At 41.2% G+C, this 14401-nt stretch overlaps 1 protein-coding gene across 4 annotated transcripts; it reads right to left on the bottom strand.

The window, feature by feature from the left end:
- Positions 1-13476, bottom strand: LOC119031925 (dixin-A-like). Of its 4 annotated transcripts, none has more exons than XM_037120726.1 (21): positions 13183-13476; positions 12301-12427; positions 10664-10789; positions 10143-10374; positions 9797-9898; positions 6409-6536; positions 6194-6297; positions 5868-5951; positions 5557-5610; positions 5386-5436; positions 5161-5265; positions 4992-5045; positions 4781-4852; positions 4239-4280; positions 4012-4077; positions 3583-3732; positions 3266-3329; positions 3075-3171; positions 2854-2962; positions 1624-1703; positions 1-1542 (listed from the first exon to the last, which is right to left on the bottom strand). In XM_037120726.1, the coding sequence occupies exons 1-21, from the start codon at positions 13243-13245 to the stop codon at positions 1533-1535; spliced, it is 1920 nt and encodes a 639-aa protein (XP_036976621.1). In that variant the 5' UTR covers positions 13246-13476; the 3' UTR covers positions 1-1532. The 4 variants fall into 4 exon arrangements, with proteins under 4 accessions (XP_036976621.1, XP_036976622.1, XP_036976620.1 ...); XM_037120727.1 differs by having other exon boundaries at positions 3583-3729; positions 12301-12430; XM_037120725.1 differs by having other exon boundaries at positions 12301-12430; positions 13183-13474.
- Positions 13477-14401: the final 925 nt, after the last annotated feature.

Below are 14401 nucleotides of genomic sequence, written 5' to 3' on the forward strand. Positions count from 1 at the left end.
TCATTTCAAAAACAATTTATTTCAAAATATCTTTTCTAATCTTCAACAAAGGCCAGTTTAATTTCTTTAAAGAGACAATATCCATATGTTGCAAAACTTTCAGTAAACAAAACAAATGCTTTATTAACCATTTCACCAGCATATTGTACATTTTACAGTACAGGCAGTTATGGCATTCAAATGGGTCGTTGTTAGAAAGGTAGACTGATGCATATTTCTGTTGGCTTGTTAGTGAAGGCAAACACATTGGTCCCAAATGGGAAGATAGAAGCAGAGTGAAGGAAAAGGTGTGTGTGAGCCAGTTCCAGTGTGATTCTTCTTAACACCGAGAGCCGAGCATTTCACTGCATTATGTAGAACAGCTACAGAAACCACAGTTCTTCTGGCAATTACAAGTCAAAGGTCAATCCTGAGCTCCCTCTCTCTCTCTCTCTCACACACACACACACACACATACACACCATAAATAGTGGGATGATCTACAAAAGTTTACATCAACAGCGTCATCACCCACAGGAATCTCTTTCTCTCTCTCTGTCTCTCTCTAAGGATATGGTGAAAACACTTTACACAAATGTACAAAACAATTTCATGAAGTAAACAAAATAACAGTGCTGTTCGTCTACATTTCTAGATCAAAGTTTTTCCGGCATCGCTTCTGCTCACTGACAGCAGTTCAGTTTACACGTACACCGGTGTGCTACAGACATTCAAATCCACATCTGAATTTAAGTCCTATTTAGTGAAACCGAAATACATTCAGTTATTTTTTAATTTTTTTTGCAATATAATTTGCCATTTGGACATCACCCTCCCTCTTTTGACTTTGACCTATTATGTGTAATTGGTACAAAACAGTAACATAAATACAAGCTGGTCTCTGGTCAGTGTATTTGACAAGTTATTCAGGTTGCAACAAACATTGTGCAGCACTGAAAGAAAGTGTGTACAAAGTCCTTTTCTGCTCTTGTAATATTTGTATTATAAAAGTGGTGTTTTATTTCTGACCCAGAAATGGTCCTAATAATACTGTATTTTCACTTCACATTCGCAATTACGACTGAAATGTACCAGGGCTAAAGAACAGTGGATATTACACATTTCTAACATGTCATCTGGCAGTATTTGGAAGGAAAAGTAATGCAGAACACTTCCTCATACAAACCAAAAGAAGCTACCAGTGAAACAACAACACTACTGTGGTTTTTGAAACACTTAATTTAAAATAATGTGTCTGTGTACTTTTCAGTCCAGTTCATTTACTACAGTTACAGCCTGTCATTCAAAAGCATATGATGGAAACAGCTTTCCTTTTGTAAGGCACTGAGCTTCACACTGTTCTTGACATCAGTTACAGATTTACACCATCATCAAATCTCTTCCCGATGAGTCTTACAGCATTTCCACTAGTCGTCCGAATCTCAAAAAGTGCCCACATGTGCCTCTCTTCTCAACAGTTGTCACGATGAGCGTCTGGGATCACACTGACCAGGAGAAAAAAATACCCCGTATCGTGGCTCCCCAGTTTGAAACTAAAATGGCCTGAGACAGAAAAGACAATGTGTTTTTTGCAACTAAGAATCAGCAAAAATAAATACAGACACAGAGAGAACATGTGGTTACCTCTCTTCACCACGGTCCTCTTCTACCCAGGCCACTATTTTTCCTTCCCAGCCTGGAATGATTGCTCCATCCAGGAATACCTGGACACAATCATTTCTAGGTCACCACAATGCATGTGGTTACACTCGGTAAATTCATGTTGACTAAACTTTAGTTAATAGTTATTTCACTGTTAGCAAGCGACAAAATGCTTTATAAACCATTTAGTAAGCAACTGTTAAAAACAGGATGCAAAGAGTGCTGCTCGGTTGTGGAAAATTGTGTCCCTCTGGTGTTCATCCGTTTGGGATTCTCGGAATTGTAGAAAAAGTGTGAGGCACTCATGAGAGTAATGAGTCAAAAAGCCTTTAATTAATTATCAAATGCCTAGGCATGTTTTTACTGATGGTGTGATTCAACAGCCACAGTTAATTAAAGGCTTTTTAACAAATTACCCTCTTGAGTTCCTCACACTTTTTCTACGATTCTTAAGCAATTGTTAATTGTAAAGTTCCAAATCATGTTTACAACAATTTACCAGGGTGACAGGGGTAACAACATTTTCCAACCAGCTAAAAAGCTCATGACGAACAACTGCAATACCCGGGACACTGACTTTTAACAAGAAAAGCTCACCATCTGTAAAATTAGTTTTATTCAGCTGTTAAATGAGGAGCTGAAGCCAACAGTTGGCACACAATCATCTTCTCAGTGAGGTGAACCATCCTTTTCCTTCATTTGTTTTTTTCAGGTTCCCTGTTAAAAGTGCGTTTTAATCAGAAATACTACCAAATAGGCACTTTTGCTTTTAACTTTGACAAATGCTTTTTGCAAATCCTTCGCCATCGTCGTGTCAGTCAACTCTTCTTACTCTCGTCGTGTTAAGTGAAATGTGACTCCTAGTGCTGTGCTGCGACCCAGCTGCTGGCCTCGCTACTGCGTGGAGTACACGCTTGTGGCAGTGTGAAGTTGTAGCATCGGTGTATGTAATGTAACATAATGTGATCGGTGTATGCAGACCACCGTGTAACACTGGGAACACCAGCTACTGTATTAAGCCTACTTTGTTAACACATAAGAAATACTGTGTGGTTTATCTATAAAGATTACCTGGATGGCCATTTGGCCAAAGCTGCACCAGAAGTTTATACACCTTTACAATTGCTTAATGCTTATTCTAAAATGTTGTGCAATGCATTTTGAATTTAACTGTTACCCTCCTTTTATCTACATAGCCCAGCCTTATCATACCTCTTCTTTCACAGTGCCAAACTCAGGGTCCAGGGCCTTGAAGTGGTACCTGTAGTTTCCCTCTCGATCCACAGCTGCCTTGAAGTCCTTTAGAGTCACCTCACCCAACCTGTACAATGTGTACAAAGAGATTCACCCATCTAGAATTTACGTGGCATTTTGTATTTTTGGTTTGTTCTGTTTTCTATCTAAGCCCCTCCATCTAAATTGTATACACTGACCTCTTCGGTATGTTGATCATGGAAGGCATTGGGGATTTTCCAGTAAAATAGAGGATTTTAGTGGAGGCGGGAGAACCACTGTGGGACTGATAAACATCTGCAATAAACAACGGAAATATAGTTGGTGAACGCATGTTTCTCCTGAGCATGGATGTGCGTGTATTTGGGGGGGGGGGGGTACTTCAACTTACTCGTGCAAGGCCATGTGTCAGAGTCTGTGTGTTGACCTTTGCGTCTTGGAGATTTCCCCCGTCCCTGCAGTGTTTGGAACAAATGTGGACAGCACCTCATGATTTTTAATCGCCACATTTTATCAAAAGGAATCATATCTAGTGGCCACTAACTGATCATTTAACAACATTACAATACAATCCGTCATAGCTTTGAGTTTGCCTTTGCAACCCTAACCCTAACCCTAACCCTAACCTACAAAAGTGACCAAGCTGAATTTATTTTCAGTTTTAAGCACACAAAAAACCTCACTACATTGATTGTTATATATTCGTACCCTGTGTGTATGCACAACATGCAGTCTGTCGATGAGAGACACTATGCCCTGCTCCAGGGTGTCCAGTGTGTGGTGCTGTGGGTCGTGGTCTCTGAAGTTGTTCCTCAGACTCCTAAGTGAATCTCTTAGCAGCTGCATCTCCTCTGCCTGCTAACAGAGCACAAACACAAAAGCCCCATCAGAAACAAAAAGCTCATTTTATCGAGGACAGCTGTGTGCTTGTTTATTGTGTATGTTCAGCGTATTATGTCCCTTGTTATTCCTTTAACATGAAAGTAAGAATCTGGGTTACACTGTTTCATGAGGTCAAATTACAATGTGTGACCTAAATACTACCAGAGAACAAAATGCAAGGGAATGTGAGAGTATACCTCAACATGTAGAACAATTCAAACAGGCAAACTGACTGAACGGCCTTTATCAACTTACGCCTGACATTGAGGGAGCTGGACTTCCAGAGTGAGAATACCCATTGTTTTCTGTGCCGGCTGGAATCTGGAAAAAGGCAACGACAACAACAAAATTGTAGATACAAAATACCAGGTCTGTAACAATCTGTCAGACATAAAGCAGGTGCTAACTACAAATAAAACTCGCTATGTCATAACAGTGTAATATCTTTCGAGCAGAAGGAGTCAGGAAAAAAAACATTCTACCTGCATGCTGTTTTTATGCTCCAACTCTCTTTGCAAGTCATTCTGCCAAACAGACACACAGTCAAACATATAAATATACACATATTGATATAAACTGCCAGATCCTAAAACTTAGATCATTAAAGTCACTAGTTTCTTTAATGAGTGGCAGCAAAGTCAAATTACACTTGTGCTTTAAGTTTGTTCTCCTGCAAAGGAAATTTGCAGCATTCATTTTTTTTTTTTTTTTTTCATATACTAATATAATCCCACAAGGGAGGTTCTTTTTTTCCGATCACATTACACACATGCACGCATACACACATAAGATGTATAGAGGAAATGGATGAAGGGGCTACCACACATGCTACGGCGCCCAACGAGCAATATTAGGGGTTGGTGCTTACTCAAGGGCAATTTGCTGATTAAAGGAAACAGACTATGGAGGGCATTTCAAAAAGGGAGTTTGAGATTAACTTCTGGTCAAAGATTTTCGCACATGTCACTGTGCTTGACAGAACATTTTGAACCCACTGTAGCTCGTCTGACCTTTGTGAACACACCTGCTTTTTTTGGCTTTCCTCAAGCTTGTGTTTGAGCTGCTGCAGCAGTCTGTCCTTCTGTCCCACCTCCTTCTGTGATCCGACCAACAGGACAGAAAAAGGAAGCGTTTGTTACTTATGATAAACAGATGCTGTGTAAAGTTAAGTTGAATGAAAATGATTAAACTAAGTTACAGCAAGCCATTTAAACAGAGGGGCCAGAGTGCCTCACCTTGCATTCAACCCACAGCCTGTTACATTCCTCCAGCTTCCACTGCAACTCTGCCTGTAACACATTTTCATAGATGAGCCGAATTTGCACACACATTTTAAAGCAGTGTTCTGAAGCTTTTACTTTCACTTGAACAGAAAACAGACTTGTGCTGGAGACTATTTCGTACATTCTGATTGTTGAGTTCATCCTTGGTCATGCTGGCTCTGAGAAGCTCTTGCTTCATCTGCAGTATCGATGCCTCCTGAGTGCACAGCCTCTGCTGCTGGGCGTCCTGCACATTCACAAACCAACAGAAAGCCAGCACCTTAGCCTGCTACTCTTCTGTGACACATCAACTATCATATCCAACACAGCAATGAGATCATTTACTGCAGATCTGGCATTGTCTCACCTTGACTCCCTGCAGGTTTCTCATCTCCTGCCTACAGCGCAACAGTTCCCTCTAAAGCAAACAGCAAACAGCACACTCTGAATCAACTGTTAATCACAGTGCGCATTTCACAATCCAGTTTATCCTCTTAGTGTGTTTTTGGTCCTAATAAAAAGAAAACAATTTGTTTACCTTTAACTCCTGAGCCTCCTCCATACTCTGGTCCAAACGACTGCGAATGACTACCTGGAAAAGAGTAAGGACCGAAGGGATGTGTGTAAGAACCACAATGGACTGAGTAAGAAGGGTAACTGATACTCGTGTCACCCTCTGACGCACACATAAGCATGCACACACACAGGACACGGAGTCAAGAGAAAGAAATGCGATCTGGGCTGAAAACAAAGAGCTGGTGAAACAGAGCGAAGAAGAGTGTGACACAGAAAAAGGGAGAAAAAAAGAACGGAAAAAAGGATTAAAAAAATAGGAGAGACTGTCGCTACCAGTTGCTGCTCAGCGTTGCCTTGGTCCAACCTCAGAGTCACGTCCTGCTCATCCTCAGGCAGCGAACCATGCAGCAGCAGGGCCTTAAAAACACAAAGGTGGAACATGTGACACCAGTTTGTACTTTGGACTAGGTCGTCTGATGCATGCAGAAATGTCACGGTGTCCCAGCAGATCCCACACTCTCTGCACAAGTACTGCCACCAGCCAGGAGGAGAACACACAATATAAACCACAGCACCTGAAACTTCATATGGAAGTTAACAAAAAGGCGATCGGACTGTAATGTGACCAGGACCAAACTCAAACTTCAATATGCACACACCTGTAAAGCAGAAACCATCTTTCGCGTGTCCTGCACCTCCTTCTCCAGAGTCTCACTGAGAGAATCCTCCCACGCTGTTTCCACTGCATCCTGAGTTGACTCGGCTGCATGCAAGCGGGGCGTACAACCACACAACACAGTGTTACAAGTGTGAAACAACATATATCCTGAGGTTCACTCATCACATGACAAATGTCATGATTGTTGGAACTCACCACTGATCTGCTGCTGCTGCTGCTGCTGCTGCTGCTGCTGCTGCTGCTGCTGGCTGTCATCCAGCTGTCGGTCTGTGTGGCTACTCGGAGGAGCTCTCGGAGATGACAGTGGACTGACGGAGCTGAGGCTCGAGGAAGATGAAACGCTGATTAATCATATCATTCCAGAGAGGAACAGGTGTGTGTAAATATGAATATAAATATAATTGTTTTAGACATTCTGTACTTCAGGATGGTTTGTGTCTGAAGACAACAAGCTCCCGGCAAGCCTGATGCTTGCACAAAAAATCCTATTGTATTAGGCAGATGGTAAGACATGGATGTGAAGCGTTGATAAAATGGTTAAGTTGATTTTAGCTCATGAATTGTTTGCATTTGTTTGCTCATTTTTCAGTTTTATGAGTGACTATAATTTGCATATTCCACATAATGAATCATGTGAGTGTGGGACGTGCTCTGCGCTGGTCTTGGTCTTGTCTGGGTCTCAATCCTCTTAGGTCTTGGTCATGACCTGGTCTCGGTTTCCATGGTCTTGACTACAACACTGTGTCTTTTATCATCATATCTCAGTTGTAAATATCATGTTTTTTTTTACCAATACCAGTTTATTGCAATACCCCTCATTTGTATTTATCCGACATGTCAATAAAAAAAGTGTAACGCAATATACAGGCAGGCAAAAAAAGAGTGTGAAGCAGCAGCTACAGTCCATGGAACATCATCAGTGTCATAAACACGTCCACTCACTCGCAGAATTCCTGAAAGACGATGACCTGCTCTATTCAAACATGGACACGACTGGACTTGACACAAACTTTGTGCTGATGTCCAGGTCAACTGACTGACCGACTGAGTCCAGGTATATTTCAGGGTAGTCCATGTGTGAAAGCGGCTTGGTGAACAAGACAACAACAGTGACACTCACCAAAATCAAAGCTGCTGTTTTCCTTACCAACACATTAATGGAGGCTTCTAAACAAAGAGTGCCTGTTCAACAATCTTCACAAATAATTCTTAAAATACTGACTCTGGTCTCAGGGCTCAAGAAGGGAAAGGAAAGAGCGCAGATAAAATAAAGCGACACATGACACATATTTTCTTAATTCTAACTTGCCAAGAGAAGCCTTAAATCCTCACATGCCTTTGCAATTCAAAGCACTGTAGCCTTGTAGAAATGTTACTGTAAAAGTAGCATTAACACACACACACACTTGCAGAGGAGTCCTCGCACACACACAGTGTCGCACAGTATCTGTTCTTACCATTTTATCTGCGTCCCCCCCATAGTGCGCTACAGGTGGTTCAAACTGTGCATTAGACTTTCCAAGGAGTCTGAGATCAACCCTGCATGCGGGTCTCTGGCTTCAGCATCTCAACAAACTCATGACAGTGTGTGATTCTCCTCAGCCTGACACACCCCGCCCCTCGCCCTCCAGCTAGCTAACATGGTGACCAATGCTGCAAACCCTGCTGAGCATCTCTCACTTAATTAAGCTACGTATGTGATAATAGCACCTGGTCTAAAAAAAAACACACATCATGGTTCAACAAATAATCAATGCAAGCACTCCTCTTCCTATCATCGTAAACAGAAACACACACAACTGAACTCACATTTAAACATGCAGAGCAGAACTTCAAAGGGACATGTGATTTGTGAAGATAGAAAATCAATTATTTATTTTTTCTATCATCCATCTAGCTACCTCACACACACGCACATGCACGGCAGGGAGAAGTACTAAAAGCTAAGTCATATGCTCTGTCAGGCAGTGAGACACACAAACACACACACAGATGTGCCAGAGAATGTAGTCTACTGTTTCAAGTGTGGCATTAAAGATGGCAGATAACAGAGAGCTTACATAAAATCAACTGCAGGCAAACCTGTGAAGTATAAATAGCAACAAAGTGGAGCTTGTTGTCCCAAACACTGAGTTCGCATGGTTGTGTAAAAATACATTGAGCGGAAATATATTTCTTGTAAAGACATGTACAAATGGCAAGTTTAATTACATAATCATACAACTACACCACAACAGCAACCTCTTTCCTGAATCTAGGCCAGCACAGCCGCCATGCTTTTAGGTGGGTTTTAATTTTCTTCAACCTCGTGCCACAGCCCTGTATTATCATTTAAAATGGCACAACCTCACATGATCCAGCCCACACCGGGTCCATGTTTGAAAAGTGGTGCCAACCTGTGAGAGATTTTACAAGTGCTTTTTTTGACAGTATAGAAACAAAACAGCTTTAATGCTCACTTGCTGCACGCTTTCTTTTTTTCTCTCCTCTCAGGCACAAACACGCATCAGGATTTCTGCCAGTGTACAGCAAGACCAGTGGCCAGAATTTTAGTGAAAAGATTGAAATACAAAATATAAGTCGCAAACTCCTGTCAGGAATAACTCAGAGGTTGTGTGATTAAAGGGAAGGGGATTTGCCATGGACTTAGTGACAACTTTGACCCAGGGTCACTTAAAGGTTAACACCACTAATTGTACACATTAAAGGGTTATTACAATAACTGCATAAAGTAGTACAAAGCCTTTTGTGGCTCCAAAAGGAAGTTGCATGTAATTTGATACAATTCCTATAGTGATGTCATTCAGTGGCTATGTTGCTTTGTGGTTAAAGTAGGCACCTGTTTTGAAAAGTAGTCCACTCATCTAGCATCATGCTGCAATAACACATTTGGAATCATTGTGGACAATTTAAAAACAAAAGATCAAAGTCATTACAGCAGAACCAGAGATATCATCTTCTTCTTCCTTCCTCCTAAACGTCACACCTAGATTACCCACAATGCAACTCAGCCAGTGAGTGACCTCACTGGAGGCAGTTTATAAATTTACACACAGCTTCCTCTGGAGCCACAAAAGGCTTTATAATACTTTCTTCACACATGCAGTAGTACTCCACAAGACCTGTAACCACACTGTAATGTTACCTTTTATGGTAATGTGACCTCTAAGGAGGACTCCCACCCATGACACATACATTTTCACTGGGCCTGCAAACTTTTCCAGCTAAAACCACGGACATTATTTTTAACGGCCGTTGTTTGATAACAAATGTTTACTACGGCCCTTTTGCTATGTCTATTTTTCCCCATTGTAGAAATGTGATTTTACAAGTGAAACACACAATGAGCACTACCCCAGTGCTCTCGAAGTTTTCTTATTTTACATGTTGCATTTGTGAGCACCTACAGGCTAGTTGACTGCTTTTCCCCTCAAGATATGATGTTCATCTAAATCAAAAATACTCAGAGGGACATTGTGCATGTATGGAGACTGTGCATATAAAGATAATATATGCACCAGTTAAAGCAAAAACAGTCAGTGCATTTGCTAGAGACCATTGAAAATTCCAAGTCGTAGATTACCTGCTGGCCTGAGGATTGTCCTCTTCATCTGGAGATCCTCTTTCATACTGCTCAACGAGTGCTCGAACACACACACTCTTTTCCACATCCAACCCCCAGCCACTGAAGAATAACAAACAAAGCATAGGATGTTTATTCAGAAACAACAACTGGCATGCAGTTTTCATAAAAAAATACACTGTAGCAGTAATGAGGACATTAACTTGAGATGATCTGTGTTTGTCCATAAGAGGGCAGCAAAGACTATGTGTCTCTAACAAATGACTATACTGTGCCAGATAACATTTGGATATGAAAGAAAGACACTGACATGGGTTTTTGTCTGTGATTACTGCAGCCATCATACCTGTGGATACGTGTGGCACGTGTAGGCTGCGAGGCATCAATTCTTGCTGATGTCAGTGCGGCAGCAGCGCCTTGTGCTAGTGCAACCGTGGAGAGAGGGTTGTGGCTGGCAGAGCCTCTCGTCAAACTCCTCCCACTTCCAGAGGCAGCCCTCTGACTGGCTGAGGGTTTGAAGTGGGCTGCCAGAGCCAGAATTATCCTCATTACAGATTTCAGATTACCATCAACAATGTCTGCAGACAGAAAGGAAGCACATGTCCATCAATAATGAGCAAGTACACAGCAGTGCTTGCAACACACTGCTGAGAGAGTTACAAAAGGAACCATGACATGAGGATTGCAGATGTAGACACAGGGGAGAAATATGTGTTTGTTACAAAGTAAACACGTGATATTCCTTTGCTTCAAGATTTAGGGTTGATTAATTCTTCAGATTACAATAGAAGATCAGCAACCAGAAAACGTTAGCAACAACTGCTCTCAAAATGACAGGGAGAAAACACACACTTCTCAGTGATTTACCTCTTGCGGATATATGTGGCATGCGAATGTGTCTGGAGGAAATGAACTGCAGGACTTGCTCCACATTCTTCCTGCTCTCCTCTTTGTTTTGCGGGGCAACATACACTCCCTCCAGCACTTCCCCAGCTGTTGATTTTGACAAGAAAGAGAGAAAAAAATCAATTATGCAACAACTGGTAAAGGAAACCATAACCCATTAAAAAACGTTATAGCAGTAGTATGTTATTTCTCAAAAATGTGTATTCATGCATGTGTGATAGTGTCTTACAGACTTAATAATTTCATAGTTGGTACCACCTTCAAGGATATGTTCACCCAAACTACAAAAACAAAACATTTCTGGAGCTTCACAGCAAAACAGTATTGTAGCATTTTCCTCAAACAACTAAATTAGACAGGGAAACACACACAAAAAACAAAAAAAAACTGCAAGAAAACATAAAATGGCTCCATATAGCTCATCTGGTTCAAGTCCCCAAAAGCCTTGTTGTCACAAATTGATTAAAAGAGATGTTATTTTCACCCTTTTTAGAGCTTCACTGTAGCTAATAGCGTTAGCACGCACCCTGTCTGACGTGGCTGCATGAGCTGGACCGCACAGACACGTCTTTTCAAATCACTTTTGGATATCAGCGCTGCAAGCTGTATGGAGCCATTCTATGTCTTTTTTCTGTTGTTTATTTACATTTTAAAACTAATCCCCATCTTTTTCCGTTGTTTAGGAGAATGATGCAACACAGTTTTTCTGTGAAGCCCCAGAAATCTTTTGTGGACTCATAACTTCACCTGACTGTTCATCCACATGAGGGTGGGTAGATAATGACTGAATTTTCATATTTGGGTGTATCTATCCTTTAAACATGATTAAACTTGGTATGGACTATAATAGTGATTAATGTTTTCAAATTCATGCATTTAAAGGTTCAGACCTTTAAGAGTTCCTCTGTCTCTGAATAATGGTTGTTGCATTTGATGCTGATTTATAATATCTAAATTATAATAATTAAATGTTAATAATATCTTGAGAACGGTTATTGCATTTAAAGAGAAGAGGGGTACATTGTGATGTCACTTGTTCACACTTTCATCTTCAGTTCATTCAAACAACAAATTAGTACAGCATATTACCACTGACTTCATGCTTTCACCAATCAAGACATGCTACAGGCTGATAATTATATTACATTTTAATAGTTTTGATGGAAATACAAATCCAAACAAAATTCCACATCTTGCTGTGCGTGCCATGCATACACCTGACATTTATTTGTGTCTAGGCTTAGAAAAATGCTCAGCTAAAAGGAGATTTTTCTTTTCTTTTTAACTTATAGAGGTAATTAAGGATATGCATCTCAAACAGGCCTCCCTGATGTTGAACCCATCACTTATAGTCATGTAAATAAGGGTCAAAGGTGACAAGCACAAAATGTTTTAACTATGCACGCACTGGCAAACGGACCAGATCACACATCAAGTGCTCCTGGTGCCAGTATTGTTTTCCCCTTTCTTCCCACAGTATTACTTACTACACCATGAGAGCCATTTGTGTGTGTGTGTGTGTGTGTGTGTGTGTGTGTGTGTGTGTGTGTGTGTGTGTGTGTGTGTGTGTGTGTGTGATCATGCATGTGTGCACTTACCAACTATCTCTATTAGTTGTGTGAGCACCACCCCATCCTGCAGATCATGCCTGAGGTCTTTAATGAGCTTCAGGCCCGGTTTCCTCTTCAGCTGCGAGTTCACCCAGGAAACATACGCCGCCAGCTGCTGCTGTAATCCGTCGATCAGATACACACACAAATCCAGCAAACCACAGACAAACACACAGCTTAGATTGGGGGCCAAAAAAAGGCTGAGACCCATGGCATAACAAATGAGTTCCTTTGTTTATTATGTCGAGACAGGAGGGGGGGGGCAGGGGCAGTCTGTTGTCCCGCTGCCTATTAAATGTTACTTTTCTTCTGAAAGGCCAGAGCATATTATTCGGTGTTGAGCGCAGTAACAGGGTTCAGCCCTCCTCTCCTGTATTTCACCGCATCCTCCACCTTTACCGGTCCCGACCGGTCACGTGACGGCTCGTTGTCCTGGATACGTTACAAAGAACGCGCCCTGTTCTGCACACAACACTGAACACCCCGTTTAAAGATAACGTTGCTGCAGCGTTTTTGGTTTGTTTGGGGCTTTTTTTGTTACACGTCGTGGTGGAGCTGCGTGGTGTCTTATTTCCTGTGACCCATTACTAGCTAATTTAGCGTCAAGCCAGTTATTCACTTGGGTTTTTTTTTGTTTTTTTTGTTTGTTTTTTTTTGCATTTTGGCCATTATTACATGTCAACTTCAACGTTCACATTTCAATGTTTGGTTGTGCATAAATGTGTAAATTCTATCTAAACTTCTGCCTCTTCGTCGTTTCCCAGTGTAACGGATGTTTAGCTGATTTACCTGTCTCCTGCTCGCTAAATAACAGCTAGCCTAACTCAATAAACATTAACATGAGCGTTAGTAACGCTAGGTGGACGTTACCTCATTAAAGCCCCCATGAAGAACCTCATCCAGCAAACTTCCTCTCGAAAGTGAGGCGATCATCTTTTGACACGAAAACCCATTTAAGATAGCTAGCGGGCTAGCTTCACTCACTCTCACGCGGCTCGCCTGAAACAAGGGACAGACCCCCGTTACCAACTACCGCTGCACTCCTGCAAACGTCAACAAACCGAGACAATTGCGGGATCGGAGGACGGCTACCGTTACTCCGGCCGGGAAACCGGTGTCAAACTCACTGACATACATGACTTCCGGCTGCGGGTTTCACAATAAAACTATCTATCAACACTTCCGGGATTCATGTCGCAGCAGATCAGACTGGTTTCTCTTTGGATTAGCGATGAACAAGCCAATGTCACAGAATGGGGTTTAAAATTTAGTTTTGTTACGTCAGCATGAGTTCATTAGTGAGAATTCACAATGTATGTGATTCCTAACTAACCTTTGCTCTTTTCTGTCCTCAAAACAGGAGACAGTATAAGCGTCAGGTACAATCCATTGACATTATGCTAGCAAAAATGTAATCAAACACCAATTTAAAGAGGTCGTATTATGCCTTTAGGGGTTTTGCCTTTACTTTATTGTGTCGTGGAGCATTTCTGTGCATGTAAAAGGTCTGCAAAGCGAAAAAGTCTGAAGTCCACGTCATAGAAAGTTATTCTCTCTGAAAGAAAACACTGCTCCCATACAGCCTGAAATGCCTGGTTTGGAGTTGAGCTTTTACTTCCGTAACTTATGTCCATAACTATTTAACAGGCTTTATATAAACATACATTTGTATCTGTATATACTATTGAATATATACACTTAAGTCAGTCAGCAGACATAGAGTTGCCACTGCTGTAGCGGCATTATTTTAGATCATACTAGCTTGCTCAGCATTACCTGCCCTAATCTACCTCTGCTTGGCTACCTCATGCCCCTTAAATATTGTGCATGTGCAACTCTAGCCAAAGATTGAACAAAGGCAAGATGTCTCACTCTATAGCTTAAAAGGAGCATTCAAGCAACAGAGTGAAAAACGATAATACAGCAATTCATTGTATGAGATTTTTTTTTTTTTTAATTGAAGAATGTACATCTATTCTACTAGGACCCGGAAAAAAAAGTATGCACCTGAACATGTTTCATAATATGTCCTATTTAACTTAAAATTTGTTTCACAGATGATTTATATAAAATACCATATTGTACATAA

The sequence above is a fragment of the Acanthopagrus latus genome, chromosome 13 (assembly GCF_904848185.1).
Source record: "Acanthopagrus latus isolate v.2019 chromosome 13, fAcaLat1.1, whole genome shotgun sequence".
NCBI lineage: Eukaryota > Metazoa > Chordata > Actinopteri > Spariformes > Sparidae > Acanthopagrus > Acanthopagrus latus.